Genomic DNA, 15,790 nt, shown 5'->3' with positions numbered 1-15,790 from the left:
GCTGCTTGGAAGAGATAGAGTGATCAGTAGACACTGCATCACATTCAGAAAATTTATTGGGGAGCCAGATGATCCTACTCTGGGCATACACTCAATGTATGGAGAGAGGAGTGGACATAGCATGCAGATATTCACCCCACATGATCAGGAATACTCCTTGGGGATCTCAGTTAGGCAGGGGGGAGGTTCTGCTCAGCACAGCTAAGCTGTATGTGCAGAGAGTCCCTTTTCAAAAGCCACACTGACAAATTTGCCAAGGAGGTGTGCAAACCTCATGTGGGGCAGCAAGAATAGTCCAAATTTCCCCATCAGCGTGTTTGCTGTATGTGGGAGATTTTCATTTCAACACCCCTTCTGTACTAATTGTTTTTGGCAGTAACTAAAGTCTAGGGAACAGTGGGATTCCTCACAAGATGCACAGGAAATTTATCAGTTTGAGATTTGTTGAGTCATGGCATATAAACCTCCCTGAAAAGTAGCTGTTTCTGCATTCACAGTCTCCCCCTGCAATGTGAAGCCACAGGAGAACATGAAGTTGCAGGCACATGAGTTGGCAGCCAATCATACATGCCAAGAGCTCTCTGCATGCAGATACTTCAAAAACCACTGGGTTATATTTCCAAATGAGAGGTATAGTCATGGACTGGTTGGATGCAGAAGAATGGTGGGGGGGGGACCAGCTGGGGAACCCCCAAGGGAAGAAGGCTCAAAGCCCAGGGATTGGTGGTGGGACAATGATGAGCAGTCAGAGGGAGAAGACTGGGAAGAGGACATGTCGGAAGCTGAAGAAGTCACAGGGTTTAGTGATCAGGGAGAGTCCATGGCAGAGAGAGAAGCAGGGGAGGGAAGCCAAGTGGCAGAGATGAGTCCAGCTGGTGAAGTAGCCAGGTTGTCTCCCAGAACCAGAAGAGGCATGAAGTGGGAAGGGGCAAAGGCTGACACTTAGGTACACTCTCAGGCTGCTTGGGAAAAACCCAGGAGGGATAAACATTGAGAAGGAGGAAAGTGGTTATTACAGTGGTACCTCAGGTTAAGTACTTGGGTCGTTCCAGAGGTCTGTTCTTAACCTGAAACTGTACTTAACCTGAAGCACCACTTTAGCTAATGGGGCCGCCTGCTGCTGCACCGCCGGAGCCCGATTTCTGTTCTTATCCTAAAGCAAAGTTCTTAACCCGAAGCACTATTTCTGGGTTAGCGGAGTGTGTAACCTGAAGCGTATGTAACCTGAGGTACCACTGTATAAACAATGACAGAGGTTTGAGTAAGCAGGGAGGTTACACGAAGGGGGGCAGTGGCAGTTTAAAACAAGGTTTGACTACAGCAAGAAGATAATTTGGAAAGGCTGTGTTAGCTTTTTCGTGTTAGGTGTCTGCGTTGTACGCATCTCTGCTATTTCTCCTGGTTAAAGGTGGCTTGTTAGTTGGTGTTTTCTAAACACTTAGTGTCCATCCAAGCTTTACTCGAACCTCTGCTGTTGTTTAAAACTGCCATTAAAACCACACGATGGGGACAGATCTGGGGTGGGGAATTAAGCTGGATCCTAAACCTGTTCAGTTCAGCCACATACTTTGGCAATCTGGCATGAATTAAGCTGGCAAAAGGGGTGGTGTAACTCCAACACTATTTTAGAGTCTTGTTTTTAAAAACTGTTCCCCATTTGGGCACCTCCAACATGAAATAAAACAAGAAACAAAATATACATTTTTTTTAATTAAAATAATTGTACACCTTTTATATACAAAAACTATGTACAGGGACAAAGCTACTAAGGCTGCAACTTAGTGATTTGATGATTTGTGGAGACCAACACTTTATCTAGTAGCTCCATAAGTATACACTTTACTGAAACTTCTGTTGACTCTTAACAATAGCCATTCAGATGATTCTTGATAATGGCACCATATAAATAAACAGAACATTAGATATTTCAGAGTTTGAACATAGTGCCCATCTGAAAAACTGATGACAATAAACTGAAATATGTTGTCAGGAAACCACTAAAATGTCCTATGAGTAAAATTCAGAAATGCCTAGTACACAGAACTACATGTGTATCTGATTTTCACATATTATTGAGTGAAACATATTTACAAAACTGCAGCCCAGATCTGAGACTTCAGATCACAAAAAGGGACATCCCCATGGAAATGTTTAGTTGAATGCAAAAGCACAAACTTGTACTAAATGTCTTCGGTCAGTAATTGCCTCACCAGTTTTCCAGATGTATGCATTGATGACAAGTATAAGCTATGGGTGCGATTAAAATATCTGCCATTTTGTTAAAGGTGCGAAGCACCTTTTCATGCATATTGCATGTTAAAGTACTTTGAGCCCTGATCATATTAAACATAGGAACAAATTAGGTGGGAAAGCAGCAATAATGACTTAATTGGCTCATGATACAGTCAAGCAACTGAGTGGGATGCAGTTCTACCACAAAGATATCTTTGCTCATCTGCAGAGGCTGTACTCTTGAATTTGACTTTCAGATCTAAACCTTGAAAAGAGTATTAGCAGCGCTTCCCGTTAGGTTCAGTTTCACAGATGGCAAAAGAAATAAAACTGCGCAGCCTTAGTGGTTGAAAAACAAAAAACAGCTTTACATGCTACAAGGTATGGTGGGCAAACTTGGTCTAAGGGACTCCAATGTGAAATCCAAGCCGGTTTTCATGTCCAATGTAATTTCTGCAGAAACAAGGAAAAATTGTACACAATTTAATTGGTGATAGGGTGAGTGTAAAGCTTTATTATTATTATTTTATTAATTTATCCCAAGAACTATAATCTCCACCACCCCACCCTCACAAACCTAATATAGGTCTATAATTAATCACTGCTCACTAATAAACCCAGAGGTCATATCAAGGGAGCTAGTGCAGCACAAGCTCTCTATGCTAGTTCAAGAGATTTACTACAAGAACTACAATATAGGACTGAAGCATGATTTTAGGCAAAGCCATCATTAAAATAAATCAACAGAATAGCTCAGTTGAATGTGCTTATGCAACTTAGGTCCAGAACATGATATGATAATGCGAGGATGGGCAATTTATATGACCCATATGTACTCTGAAAAAGCAGATTTTTGCAGAGCTCTGGTGATTTTGAAAATTAGAGGTTCCAATTAGGAACCTCCAGAATCAATGGTGTGGTGTCCCACATTCTTTCATTGCCCTGAGCATCACTTAACAGCACCAAGACATCATTATCTTGAGTGTACAAAGGCTGCCCCAGATAGACCTTGAGAGAAGAGAACAGCCTGCGGATTGAAGGCTTCTGTACTGTATTTGGGCTATTTTGCGTAAGATGTGTTTTGTGTACAGTGCACAGTCTGGTGGCTGTGAATGCAAGAAGCGGGTTCACACACTCATATTCATCATTGGGCGACTGGATGACTTGCATGCACAAATGCTCAAAAAGCACAGACCGAGCATAGTGCCATTAATGTCTAGAGCATGTGGACTGAACTTACTGCTTAGCCTCAAAACTGTTGACTAATCACTCTCTTTCCTGAAGGCTGTTTGGAGGATTAAAGTCATAGAGGTGCTTGTGGTGGGGTGGAGTTGCACCCTCCCGACACTGGCACCATGGCTGCGCTTCCTTGAACGGGGTTGGGGCAGGGCAGCCAGCAACCTAGTCAGTGCTGCGCAGCTGTGCCAGAGGTTCCACTGACTTGGCAGCCGTGGTCCCACTGCTGAAACGAGGTGGCCTGACCCTGCTGCCACCTTGCCTCAGCCCTGTCTAGTATGCAGCAGTGATGCCCCAGTGTCTGGATGGCAGCTTCACAATTCTGCGCCGCCATCCATGCCTAAAGGTAAAGGTACCCCTGACCATTAGGTCCAGTCGTGTCCGACTCTGGGGTTGCGGCGCTCATCTCGCCCTATGGGCCGAGGGAGCCGGCATTTGTCCACAGACAGCTTCCGGGTCATGTGGCCAGCATGACTAAGCCGCTTCTGGCGAACCAGAGCAGTGCACGGAAACGCCGTTTACCTTCCCGCTGGAGCGGTACCTATTTATCTACTTGCACTTTGACATGCTTTCGAACTGCTAGGTTGGCAGGACATCCATGCCTAACATATGGATAAAACAGCATACATGGCTGTATGTGCCACCTGTCACTAGGACAAGATAGGAAAGAAATGTAAATGAATAAATGTCACAGTTTGGACCTAGCATCCTCACTGTTGAGGCATAAGGACATTCGCTGGGTGCACACTTGGTGAGTTGAGCTGTTAACTAGATTATTTTTCCTGCCTTTGGCTGTATTCTGAATGTAAAACGGAAAGCGTTTATACCTGCATTTGTTGTATCAATGGCAGCATCTTGTTCCTGACAGCTGAAGTCAAAGAATAAACTTGGCGTGCCAGTCTCATTGATCAGGAAACCTTTCCCACCAACACTGGTTGGCTGCCAAGTGGATAATAGTAGCTCCTAGGAGACAAATGGGGGGAATACTTTAAATCATCTGTCCATATTGGTATTCGGTTAAGTTCAACAGCCACTGTCGTCAGTTTTTCAAATCTATTAAGTTACAGTAACTAGTAATTCAGCAAATTTTTGTCGGCGTGAACGTTTGTGACTTCTATTTGGTCAGGCCAAATAGAGAAGGGCAATGGAAGCAAACACATTTCTTATTCTGCATCTCTAATTCAATGAATGAAATGATGCACTGACTGCTTGTGCCAAGTTCAAACACGTAACATTACAAAAACCCCAGGAAGCATGCTCTCTTTTTACTCATCTGTAATGCCAGCTCATTCTCCCTAACAGAGAAGCAGCTGCAGAGCCTCTCTTTCATCCCACAAAGGACTTTCAGCTCCCTGGTCTGCAGAAGCAGCAATGGGATGCTCACCTATGGCAGCTGAACTCCCCACAAGCATGCTTGACTCAGGGCTCAAGGAGTAGGTCCAAACTCAGATTTCTGTGGTCAGAGCTTAGTGATGGTTTAGCCCAAGCAAGAGTAAAGCCCTTAGAAGCATAGGAAGCTGCCTTATACTGGGTCACACCATTGATCCATCTAGTTCCTTATTGTTTGCCCTGACAGCAGCTGTCTGGGATTTCAAGCAGGGCTTTCTTCCAGCCTTACCTGGAGATGCTAGGGATTAAGCCTAAGACCTTCTGCATGCAAAGCTATGGCTCTTCACCTCAGGGCCTTCATATGACCCTCTGAAGGTGCCTTATGTCAACTCAGCTACTCTGACAAGCAACACCTCCTCTGGGGGCTTCAGCAGGAAGGGGTGCTGACTGCAAAACACCTTCCTCCAGTGTGCGCCTTTCAGAAAAGGAAAGATCGTCTTACCTGGTACAAGTTACCCGATGCAAATTTATCTTCATCCTCATTGGTTCCTGTAGGAAGAAGAGGGAGGAAAAAAGGGCACTCAATGAAACTCAATAGTGTTTGCAGACTAATTTTTTATTACAAGTGTTTTCCTATCTTCTACCGCCAACCATAACTTCTAGTCACATGACCCAAACAATATAAAACTGACCATTTATTAACACAAGCAACTTTACTGGCTTCTGTAGGATTTACACTATTGTAGCTAGCACAGGAATCATTCCCTTTCCAGGTTACATAAATCCTGCCATCCTGTTATTTTGGGTTCTTTCTGTTAGCACAGTTCTGATCAATCAGCTGCCCCAACACTTATGAACAATGAAACACCAACCATCAGAGGAGGATGTGATGGGCGACACTTGAAATGTATACAAGTCGTTTGTGCTGTCCGGCAACTGATGCCCCAGCGAACATCCCCAGTCAGTAGGGTTTAAGTTACATGAGGAGAGATCTGAAAAAAAGTCATACAAACTATGTCAGAATCCTTATGAAGGAGGTTCTTTCCTAAGATTGCACCAAATAGTTGAAAACAGTTTCATTCCAAGCAAACTGGGGGGGGGGGGAAGAGGGAGAGAGAGGATATAAATAAATAAATAAATAACCCCACTTTATCCATGTCCTTTTCTTTTGAGACACTTTGGTAAGTCACAATGAGAAACCTCTCTTGGGGATATTAAAGCAGGATATAGGCACTCCAAATAAATAAATAAATAGCAGGAAACTTGACCACCCATGACCCATCTTCTCTGGCAAATAGCAACCATTTGGGAGTATGTTGGGGTGTGTGTTTTAAGGCTTCATCTTGTTTCATTTGGGGTAATAGGAACATCATGTGCAAACCACAGAAACAGATGACTCAAGTTGTAGCTCACCTCCTAATGTGCTCCCCACTTCCATTTTCTCTGGTTGGTAGCTGGGAAGCGCATAGCTACTGTGGTCGTCTGGCAGCTGAATGCTGTTTGTTGCACTGACTGTCTCTTCTGTCTTGAAATCGTCCACTGACTGCAGAAAACAAAGACCTCTTTTATCAAGATGTGTGTGTGCATTTATATATGTATGTGTGTGTGCTGAAAGCATCACTTAAACCAATCTGGGGTATCCATATCTCAAGTACAGATGACCCACGAATTTTTTAAAATCTAATTTTAGCCATAAGCACCCCTTTATTTATTTATTTATTTTTATAATGATATTTATTAAAATTTTGTTTAAACCATAAAAGACATAGATAACAACATAGTATTTTCCAATATCCACATTTCATTCTCATCTTTGGACTTCCTCACATCTCTTGTTCCTGCATTCTAAACTCATAAATATAATATAAGCATCCCCTTAAAATGGGTCTTCCATGCAGAAGACTTTGGCACAAGCAACCTGCCAGTGCTTCGCTTCTGAGACTAGTTTTGGCTGGTTTCATGGAATTATCCATCTCATTTTGTGGAAGCTTCTAGGTCAAAAGGCTCTTCCTCCATTCCCAGGCTTCTCTTACACCTACCAGGCTCCTAAATTGGAAATTACTTGATAGCCTCCTGTGCCTTTTTACAACCCAATCCACACTCAGGCCCCAAGCTGTGCCAGAGTCTGTAAATCAGATAACATCTCATCCTGCATAGAGTCAAGATGTAATTGACTCACACTTCTAGAGACAGGGAGTTTTACATTTAAAGAGACCAAATACCCACTCCCCGGAAGGCCACAATTTTATCTCTCCCACAATGCCTCACATCTGTGTGAACCAGCGTTTAACATACCAAGATTTCCCATCTTCACTACACATGCAAAAGACTTTGGCACAAGCAACCTGTCAGTGCTTCTCTTCTAAGACTAGTTTTGGTTGGTTTCATGGAATTATCCATTTCATTTTGTGGAAGCTTCTAGGTTTTGGTTCATGGAATTATCTGTTTTATTTTGTGGAAGCTCCTGGGTTGCAATCCTAGAAAGCCAAAGCTTGAGTGGTGATGGCAGAAGGAAGGTGTGAACTCTGTCAGAAGTATTTTGGAAGTTCCCTGAATATGAACTCTGTCCCATTCTAGGTTAGGATCAAGTTATCCACAGGCTTTGAGTTCCATGTGAATGTTTCACTTGCTTGACGATAAAGGGTAAATACATACCTTTCTTGCATTCTTGATTTTCAGGGACTTTGATTTCTTCTCTGCCAATGAAAAACAAAAGTGTACAGATTTAATACAATGAAATGCATTTATGAGAAAGAAAGAGAAGCTGCAGAGAACATGGACAGTACCAACAAATTCAGGTGTCATCAATTTTATGGTACAAAGTAACTTAAAATACTTGAATCATTTGTGGTATTCTCATGTATGCCTTGTAGGCTCTATCCCTAACAAAGATTATTTTTTGTAGAATTTCACAGACCATAAAAGCAAACATGTGATGACCTTGTCATGGAGGCCACAAGACTTTGCCTGGTAAACACCTTCTGTACTGAGTTCCCTTCTTTTGCCAAGAGTGAGTTTTTATGGCATTCAGAAAACCAACTTTAAGAACATAAGAAGTGCCTTGATAAATCAGATCAAATTCTCTTATAGTTCAGCATCTTTTGTCTACAGTGGTCAATCAGATACCTGTGGGGAAACCCACAAGCCCTTTCCCATGGTGGGTATTCAGAGCCAAGCAGTCTGTGATACTAAAGACAAGACATAGCCTTATTCTCAGTGAATATGTATTCCGTTTTGGAAGTGGTCCCACTCAATGACTTGCAAACATACCTTTCTTTGGTGACTTTGCTGAGGGTTCCAACATCCTGTAGACCCGGACAGCACTGGAACCTTTGCTGATGCTTTTGTCCTTCACCTCTTCAATATCAGGCAATGAATTCATGGCGCAACGGAAATTTGCCTTCCAGGTCTTAGGGTCAGGTTCTTTATCGCCTGGTTTGTACCTCCCTATATAATGACAACATAAATCTGCATTGAGTAACCTAATCCAGATATAGCCACTAAGGCCCCAATCCAGGCACTCACAGCCTAAAAACTCAACCATCATATGCAGGTGCTCAATACTGACTCATCTAAAAAATAAGTAAATACGGATACATTTCAGCCTGTGTGACTCAAAGTAACTCGAACACAAGCAAATGTTATTGTACATACTTCTTTTTGTTTGTGGATAGCTGGAGAGTCTGCCCATATCTTTACAACTGTGATTTTTACTTTGTTTTTAACTTTTTCCTTTGCCTAAAGAGCTCTTGTTTATCGGGCGGCTGATAAAACTTTAATAATAATATTGTTTGTCGCTTTCTACCAAAAAAAGCCTCAAGGCCATTTGCAACAGTGAAATATACATGAATGCAGTTGTTAACAATAATCATAACTACATCCTAAAAAGAAACAAACCAAACAATGTCAGCCACACTTGGCTAGTGAGTCTGCCGCTTGTGCCTCTTTTAGAAGGCTTGTCTAGCCTACCCAGGGGCTGCAAGCATTCATGTGACCCGGGGGGGGGGGGGAGAGGCGGGGCTTAAAGTAGTTACCTCTTTTGCTGATGTAAATACACTCTCCCCAGAAATGTAATGGTACTGGCCTCACTTGTGCCTACGCGAAGGACACTGTAGAAAACAAATTGCCCTGACAATGGCCCATACCAGTATGAATGGCCCAGTTTCTGAAAAGGCAGGCGTCCTTTTCCAGCTCCCAGCCATGCTTGGCCGCGTGTTTCCATGGGATCTGGAACAACTTTTCATCCTACAATTCAACAGTACAGATTTTAGTGGGCGTGCCTGAATTACATATGGAAAACAGTATCAAGAACAACCCAAGAAGTCAAAGGAACTGAAAGTATTGCAATTTGATTGGTATTTCTCTGCCTGCCTGTGCAGTTTCTCTACAATACGACAGAACAACAACATGTACAACAGACTCTGACGTATGATTTTGTTCCATACAGTATTCTGGGGATGCTAACCACAGAGAACCCTACCGGCTTGGTGATCTTACACATCTCAAGAGAGTTTAGCATTTATTTTCTTTTCTTAATGAGTATGAAAGTAAGAATCAGCATTAAATCTCAGCTACAGCAACTCATTCACTGAGGTGAGGTTTATACAGTATCACTTTTAATTAGGTTTGCATGCCAAGTTCCTCCCAACTTTTTAGGCTTGATACCATTAAATTGTTAGGGTTGTATCCGACTTAGACTCACTGTAGAGCTATAGAAGTCTATGGACTTACAATAGCTTTGGGTCTACTCTAAGTATGACTTAGTGGGATAGAACTCTTAGGATGATAACTTGTTTCACTTGAGCATTGGATAATTTCATTTTCCTAGATATGGAATTCTCAGCAACATTTACTACTGTCAAAGACAATCAGCTGCTGAGCTCTCTTTATTCTTCTGAAATTTGCTTCTGGACTTAAAGGCAAAAAAATACAGAAGGCTAATATTTTTAAAGTCAGAGGAAAAATGAAAAAGAAACCCATACCTTATTGATCCATTGGAGTCCAGGAATTTTATTGGAATTAATCTGCAATTCTATCCAAGGCCTCATGCGCATTCTTGTTTGTGGCATATTGGATCTGAAGGAAAAATAATTTGAGCTTAGAAGAAGACTCACAATTCTGAAGGGCCAAATGCCTGCTATTCATAGAATTTTACTAGAATTGATATGTTTTCACACAATTCAGACTTATAAGAGATCTGTGTTTTATACAAATCGGTCTTTTATAGAATGCAAGAAGACATGATGTAGACCCCTGCCCCTGGGAACCTCTAAAGAGTTACTTAAAAAATAAGTGGTGCAATCTGAATTCAGTAGCAACTTTTGAATAAGCTCTGCAAATAAATGTTAAATGGGTTAAATAGATATATATACACATAGATGCATATTAATATTTTATCATGATTTTACTGATAAGTTTAGGTAATAGGTTTATTAGAGTGAAAAGATGTTGAGAAGAACGGGAAGTTAAATTTATGAAGATATATACTTCTTTGTTGGAATTTTTATTTTAATGAGTTTGATCTACAGACTATAAATAGTCTTTGATGTACCGATGTAACTATGGTTAATTAAGAAGAAGAAGAAGATAAAACCCCTGCCCCTAGGAATTTACAATTTAAAACATAGGGTTAACAACCGAGGGAAAGCAAAGTGGAATCAGGAATAATAATGCTTTAAATGTATTCTTAGTTATAGCATAGGAACTAGGGGTTATATTATTTTATTCTCCTTAATGAATAGGTTCAGTGACTGGTCAAAGGCAATCCAGACATCTTCATGGCTGAGGAGAGGGATTTCAACCTGAATTTTCTCTTTCTAAACCCAACACCCCTGTCATTAAAACCACATGGGTTTTCAGTTCCCCAGTGTTCCAGAATCATTCCTCCAACCCCCAGTTAGTGTAAGACACTAACTAAAATGCTCATCTTGACTTTGCTAGCTGAACCCATGCAGAATGCCAATTGCATATTGACCGATGGTGGTATCTAAGGTCATACCAGAGTAATTTAGAAATAGGTCGAGAGGCTGCCTTCAGGTAGTGTTGCCATCTCAGGGGCAGTAAAGCTTTCACTTCAGGGTTGGATTTGTCCAAAATGCTGTTGTTAAATGCTTGGAAACCGCTGGAATTAACGGAGCTCGCTTGTTATCTGCAATGGCTCCACTCTGAGCAAAACTCAGTTGAATACCACCCACTTTGCTGCCTGTGTCGAATTAAGTGAAGGTCATAACGTGCTGCATATTATCTGCTGGCGTCTGGCGACTCTGAAGGAATGGTTTTCAAACTTCTCTCCTATCAACATCTCTGCTATAGAATTCTCAAGCCGCTGTCTGCAGCAGATCCCCAATGAACTGCCAAGGATGTTAGGGCATGCCTAGGCTGCACACTTTGTTCACAGAACGCACCAGTCAGGCCTGTTGCCGGGGTTATCATTTCCCGGCTAGAACTGAAAGGGTGGCCTCCATCTCCGTAAGGAAGATCGGAAGCAGTGGACAATCTGCCATTACTGCTCTTCTCACTGTGGGACCCTGGATAAGACCCAGGTTCCTTGGAACCACGGCCCTAATAAATTAAGTATGCTTTTATTCAACACAACTTCTTACAATCATATGGGAGTTCTATCCTGTGGTCACAACCACCTCAAATATTCATTGCGGAACTGTAGCCACTGTAGCCTTCCAAGAATTGTTTCCCTGTTCAACTGGGCAAGCAAATTGGTTTTGTTAACTGTGCCACGCTTCAGACAAATTAGCAAGAGATTATTATTTTTCTGCAGTTAAAACTGAATGCTGGCAGCTAATGTGTAATGTGACTTAAGATGACCATATTGCTTGCTGTTTCTTGGTCCTTTCAAACCAAGTAATCATTGCACACTCAAGGAATCATTACTCTATTTTGAGCAAACATTTGTTACTGTAAGAAAATCCTTTTGTGCTCTGAAGGACGGAAAATTTATCCATGGCACTGTTAACTGAAAGGACTGGATATGCTCATTAGCACATCCAATCAATAGATTCTACATACATTGGGCAAAGAAGAAATTCTGGAGAACCTGAAGCCTTTTTGTGCAGAAAAAGCTGACTAAGGAAGGTAGAGTACATGGAGAAGACTAACCCGTTCCATGTACAGAAAGAAATTTCCCCCTCATTCTTTCCCTACCTCTCAAAACACTGGAACCATTAAAACTTGTATTTCTTCACTATCTACACAACCAACTTTCACATGTCACTGCCACTGCTGCAGATGGCTGTGTGTGTGTGTGTGTGTGTGTGCGCACGCGCAAAGACAAGACAAATTGTGAAGGTTGGATCTGTCGATATTAATAAGCTACAAAAGCTAGGAATGCAACCTTTGTAGTCGCAGGCAACATGCCTCCAATTCCTAGATGCTGTGGACAAACAGCGGAAAATGGCTTTAACCACATACCCTTCCAACAGTTTTCAAGCTTTCTAACTTCAGAGAATGCTTTTCCACATCACGTTTCAGCCACAAGACTCCTATGCGCAGCAGAGAATTGTGGAGTATGTTCTTGTACATACACATGCAGTTCAGTCATGAAATACATGGATCAGGCCTCTTGGGCCTCATTGCTGCTCTGCGTAAATGCAGCTGTGACTACACAAGAACTTTACAAAGAGCAAAGGAAGACTGGTAGTTGTGGGTAAACTGAATCACATGGAGGCTTCTCCGCCATTACTGATCTTTTCTTTGAAGAATCCCATGGTAGGTTTCCTAGGGAGATCTAGTATCCCTTGCAATACAATTTAAAAACACTGTCCTCTGTTCATTGCCACTGGTGCATCTGACAGCACGCTGTACACTCTCTAGTTTGTGAACTGTCCTGTCCATTCCACAGTTGTGAAAATTGGCAGTGTGGGTTACTTTAACCAAACTGCGTCTGTATTGTGTAGACTGAGTGATTGTATGAGTCAGTGTTGTCTTTTGGTTAAAAGCCGTTTAAGAAAATCAGCAGAAACCACCTCCAGAGGCGACAGCCGCCAGTTACCTCAACATAATCCTAACACAGTAGTACTAGAAAGGGCAAGACATATTTGGAAACAACCAAAGGGCTAAGGCACTGCATATAATGGGTGTTCCACCATAATAAAGTAAAATAAGCTGCAGCAACCTTCCCCGTAGATGTACTGTGGGAAAGGGATGAAGAACTGTAAAGCATTTTGCACAGAAACAGATTTGAAAGCAAATCCCATTCAATTCAATGGAGCTTACGTTCAGATTAAAGATTCAGGAAGATGGGATGAGCACAATTAACTGCTTCAGTTCCATTGATGGGACTTAACCGCAGCTATTAAGGAGAAGGAAAGGCTGTTTCACATATTATAAACTCAGGGGAACGTTTATAAGGCAGCAGGAGATACATTGGGGAGAGTTGCCACTTGGCTCCAGTCAACACAAGCCTTGCCAATTTCCTACATGTACTCCTCTGGATTGGGGCCAGAGGGACCAACAGACTTTGTAACAATGTAGAGTTTCTAAGGAAGTTCCAGATTTCACTGTTTCCCTCCTTCAACGGAAAGGTCTATAGAGTGTCCCAGAATGTCTCCTGCTCCCTAGAGATGGCCTGCTGCTCCAATAGCTAGTTTAAGAGGAACAAGCCTCTGTTTTCAACATAAGGCCCAAGAAGAGCTGCCCTGTGCTCCACAGAGCTAAGTGCCAATTCCACATATCCTACAAGCGGATATCGTTCTTATTCAGAGGAATTTTGTTCTGGCTGCCTTCCTGATTGCTCGCTGCCAAATATAATACATGTGTTACACTAACCTCCACGGCTCCTGTATTCCACCAAGTGAAGTAAGGACACACACAAACACACACACACACATATTTATGAAGGAAGCAAAAAATGTATCCTCACTGCATTGGGTTCGTTTTGCCATTCATTTGTTGTTGTTTTAGAGTTACAGGAACACATTTGGGCTGTAAATCTTACATAAGCTTTCTTGTATAGGGAACTCCCCTGAGTCTACCAGCAAACATGCCTAGGAGAGTGAGCAGTGCATTTCTTCTTTTAAAGTTTGGAATATGATATTGCCCTTTCTTTGCTCCAAACTCAACAAATAATTAATATTTAGAGGAGAATTTCAAACTTTTTTTGGTTAAAATCAGAAAAATTAAGTTCCACTTCCTTCAGCAGATTTTCTTCGGAGACGGAGAAAATTTTCTGTACCTGTTGCTTCCTAGTCCTGAAGAGCTGCAGCCCGTCCCAAAATTCTGGGTGATCTTTTCTGCCGATCCCTCTTCGCATTGAGGGAGGGTGTCAAAACAGCTAAATACTGTTTTGTTCTCTCCCCTCCCTTCTCTCTCTCTCTCTCTTTTTTACAAACTTTACTTCCTGGTATAACAACAAAATAACTAACACCAACCAGTACTATCCCTCATGTTGCTAGCAAATTTTCCCTGGGAAACACTACATTAAAAAAAAAGCTGGCCTATTAGCTTTTTGCACCCTAGCTAAAGAAACGATTATTGATGCAATTAAAAACAATATTTCACTACAGCAAGAATCATCCTAGTCAGGAAGGAGCCACGCCCACGTGGCGTGGATCTTGCGAGCACTGGACTAGATTCCGTGCGCGCTCTGCATCCGGATTTTCTCTCCTGCCTTCCGATGATTGCCTCGTTTCACCATGAGATCTGGCTGACCTCAAGGCGCCTCCAGATGCGTTGCTGGTTTTGCAGGTAGAAGCCTAGCGGGCGCCCCGCTGTTACCCCACCCCGCGTTTCCCCCATCAGCCTGCAAAGGCAGCTAAACTACTGGCTCTGAATGAAAACAGCGGCACTTGACTTCTGCAGGATCATTCACACAGGATGGTTAAAAAAAAAAAAGTTACTCATTAAACTCCCCGCTAGCTCTGCTAAACTTAGCCCGGCTGCTGCCTGCAGCCTTTCGCCTTTGATCACCAGGAAACTGAGGCCACGCTTGTCTGAGAAAGCGGCTTGCAGCGATCTCAGCGGTACTAGAGGCGCCCCATCCGCCCGCTTCCTCGATCCCCACGCGGCGCGCCCGCTCCCCGAGAGAAGACGAGAAAGTTTTTCCCGTGCAGCCGACCGATCTCGTGCGGAGAGCGGGGAAGCACGGTCGGTGCAGAAGTCCTGCCTCTGGGCTTCCCAAACTAGTGTGCAGCCGTAGGACTGCAAACCTGGAGCGGCGGTCCTGTGCACCCTTAACTAAGCGAGCCAGTCCCCTGAGGTCTCTCTGAGAGGAACTGAGCTGCAACCCACCTTCCTGCTCTTGTCCCGGGAGGATCTGGCGAGCGCTCCTCTGCTGCGCGAACGAGCTCCTTCCTCGGCGAGAGAACCGCGGCTTCTGCAGCCGCTGGACCAGGAGCGCCTGTATGTATCCGTCCGGCCCTCGGGAATCCCCGGGCAAGGGAGAGGAGCCGCGCCCAATCAGCGGCGGGGAGCCCGCGCCGCGCCCAATCAGAGCGCGGAAGGGAGTATGCTGCCGGCGGAGCATCATTTCGGGGAAATCAGCCGCTTGTAGTGCTAGAGCGAGGGGAAGTCCTGCTTCCATTCCTGCCCCCACGCCCCGTTCCCCGGCCGGCAGCCGCCAGGTATTTTGCTGGGACGGACACGCGCACACATCTCTCTCACACACACACACACACACACACGCTGCTTAAGAATCCTTTGACCACTTTTGGGACTCTGGAAAAGCCCTGCCAGCCCCAAACCCCAGCCTGACACATTGCCCAACAGGTGACAATGGAAGGAACAGGATTCTTACGGATATTATATTATATTATATTATATTATATTATATTATATTATATTATATTATATTATATTATATTATATTATATTATATTATATTATATTATGACGTGGGTGGCAATGTGAGTTAAACCACAGAGCCTAGGACTTGCCGATCAGAAGGTCAGCAGTTCGAATCCCCACAACAGGGTGAGCTCCCGTTGCTCGGTTCCTGCTCCTGCCAACCTAGCAGTTTGAAAGCATGTCAAAGTGCAAGTAG

At 43.2% G+C, this 15,790-nt stretch overlaps 1 protein-coding gene across 1 annotated transcript; it reads right to left on the bottom strand.

The window, feature by feature from the left end:
* Window positions 1-1,692: 1,692 nt before the first annotated feature.
* IRF1 (interferon regulatory factor 1) lies at window positions 1,693-15,191 on the bottom strand. Its single transcript, XM_079966569.1, has 10 exons — window positions 15,040-15,191; window positions 9,780-9,873; window positions 8,943-9,042; window positions 8,068-8,244; window positions 7,453-7,493; window positions 6,211-6,340; window positions 5,670-5,789; window positions 5,300-5,346; window positions 4,296-4,431; window positions 1,693-2,685 (listed from the first exon to the last, which is right to left on the bottom strand). The coding sequence occupies exons 2-10, from the start codon at window positions 9,864-9,866 to the stop codon at window positions 2,600-2,602; spliced, it is 924 nt and encodes a 307-aa protein (XP_079822695.1). The 5' UTR covers window positions 9,867-9,873; window positions 15,040-15,191; the 3' UTR covers window positions 1,693-2,599.
* Between the last annotated feature and the right edge of the window lie 599 nt (window positions 15,192-15,790).

The sequence above is a fragment of the Podarcis cretensis genome (assembly GCF_951804945.1).
Source record: "Podarcis cretensis genome assembly, chromosome: 2".
NCBI classification, from domain to species: domain Eukaryota; kingdom Metazoa; phylum Chordata; class Lepidosauria; order Squamata; family Lacertidae; genus Podarcis; species Podarcis cretensis.
The sequence above is the reverse complement of the archived record's forward strand: the minus strand, read 5'-3'. Positions and strand labels throughout refer to the sequence as shown.

What these genes read in the sequence shown, in the direction of transcription:
- IRF1 (XM_079966569.1), bottom strand. Translation starts at nt 9,866, where the DNA reads ATGCCACAAACAAGAATGCGCATGAGGCCTTGGATAGAATTGCAGATT. An exon ending in AGCAAAGTCACCAAAGAAAG is followed by an intron (nt 7,494 to 8,067) that starts GTATGTTTGCAA and finishes TTTCATTGGCAG; the next exon opens with AGAAGAAATCAAAGTCCCTG. An exon ending in AAATCAAGAATGCAAGAAAG is followed by an intron (nt 6,341 to 7,452) that starts GTATGTATTTAC and finishes TGTTTTCTGCAG; the next exon opens with TCAGTGGACGATTTCAAGAC.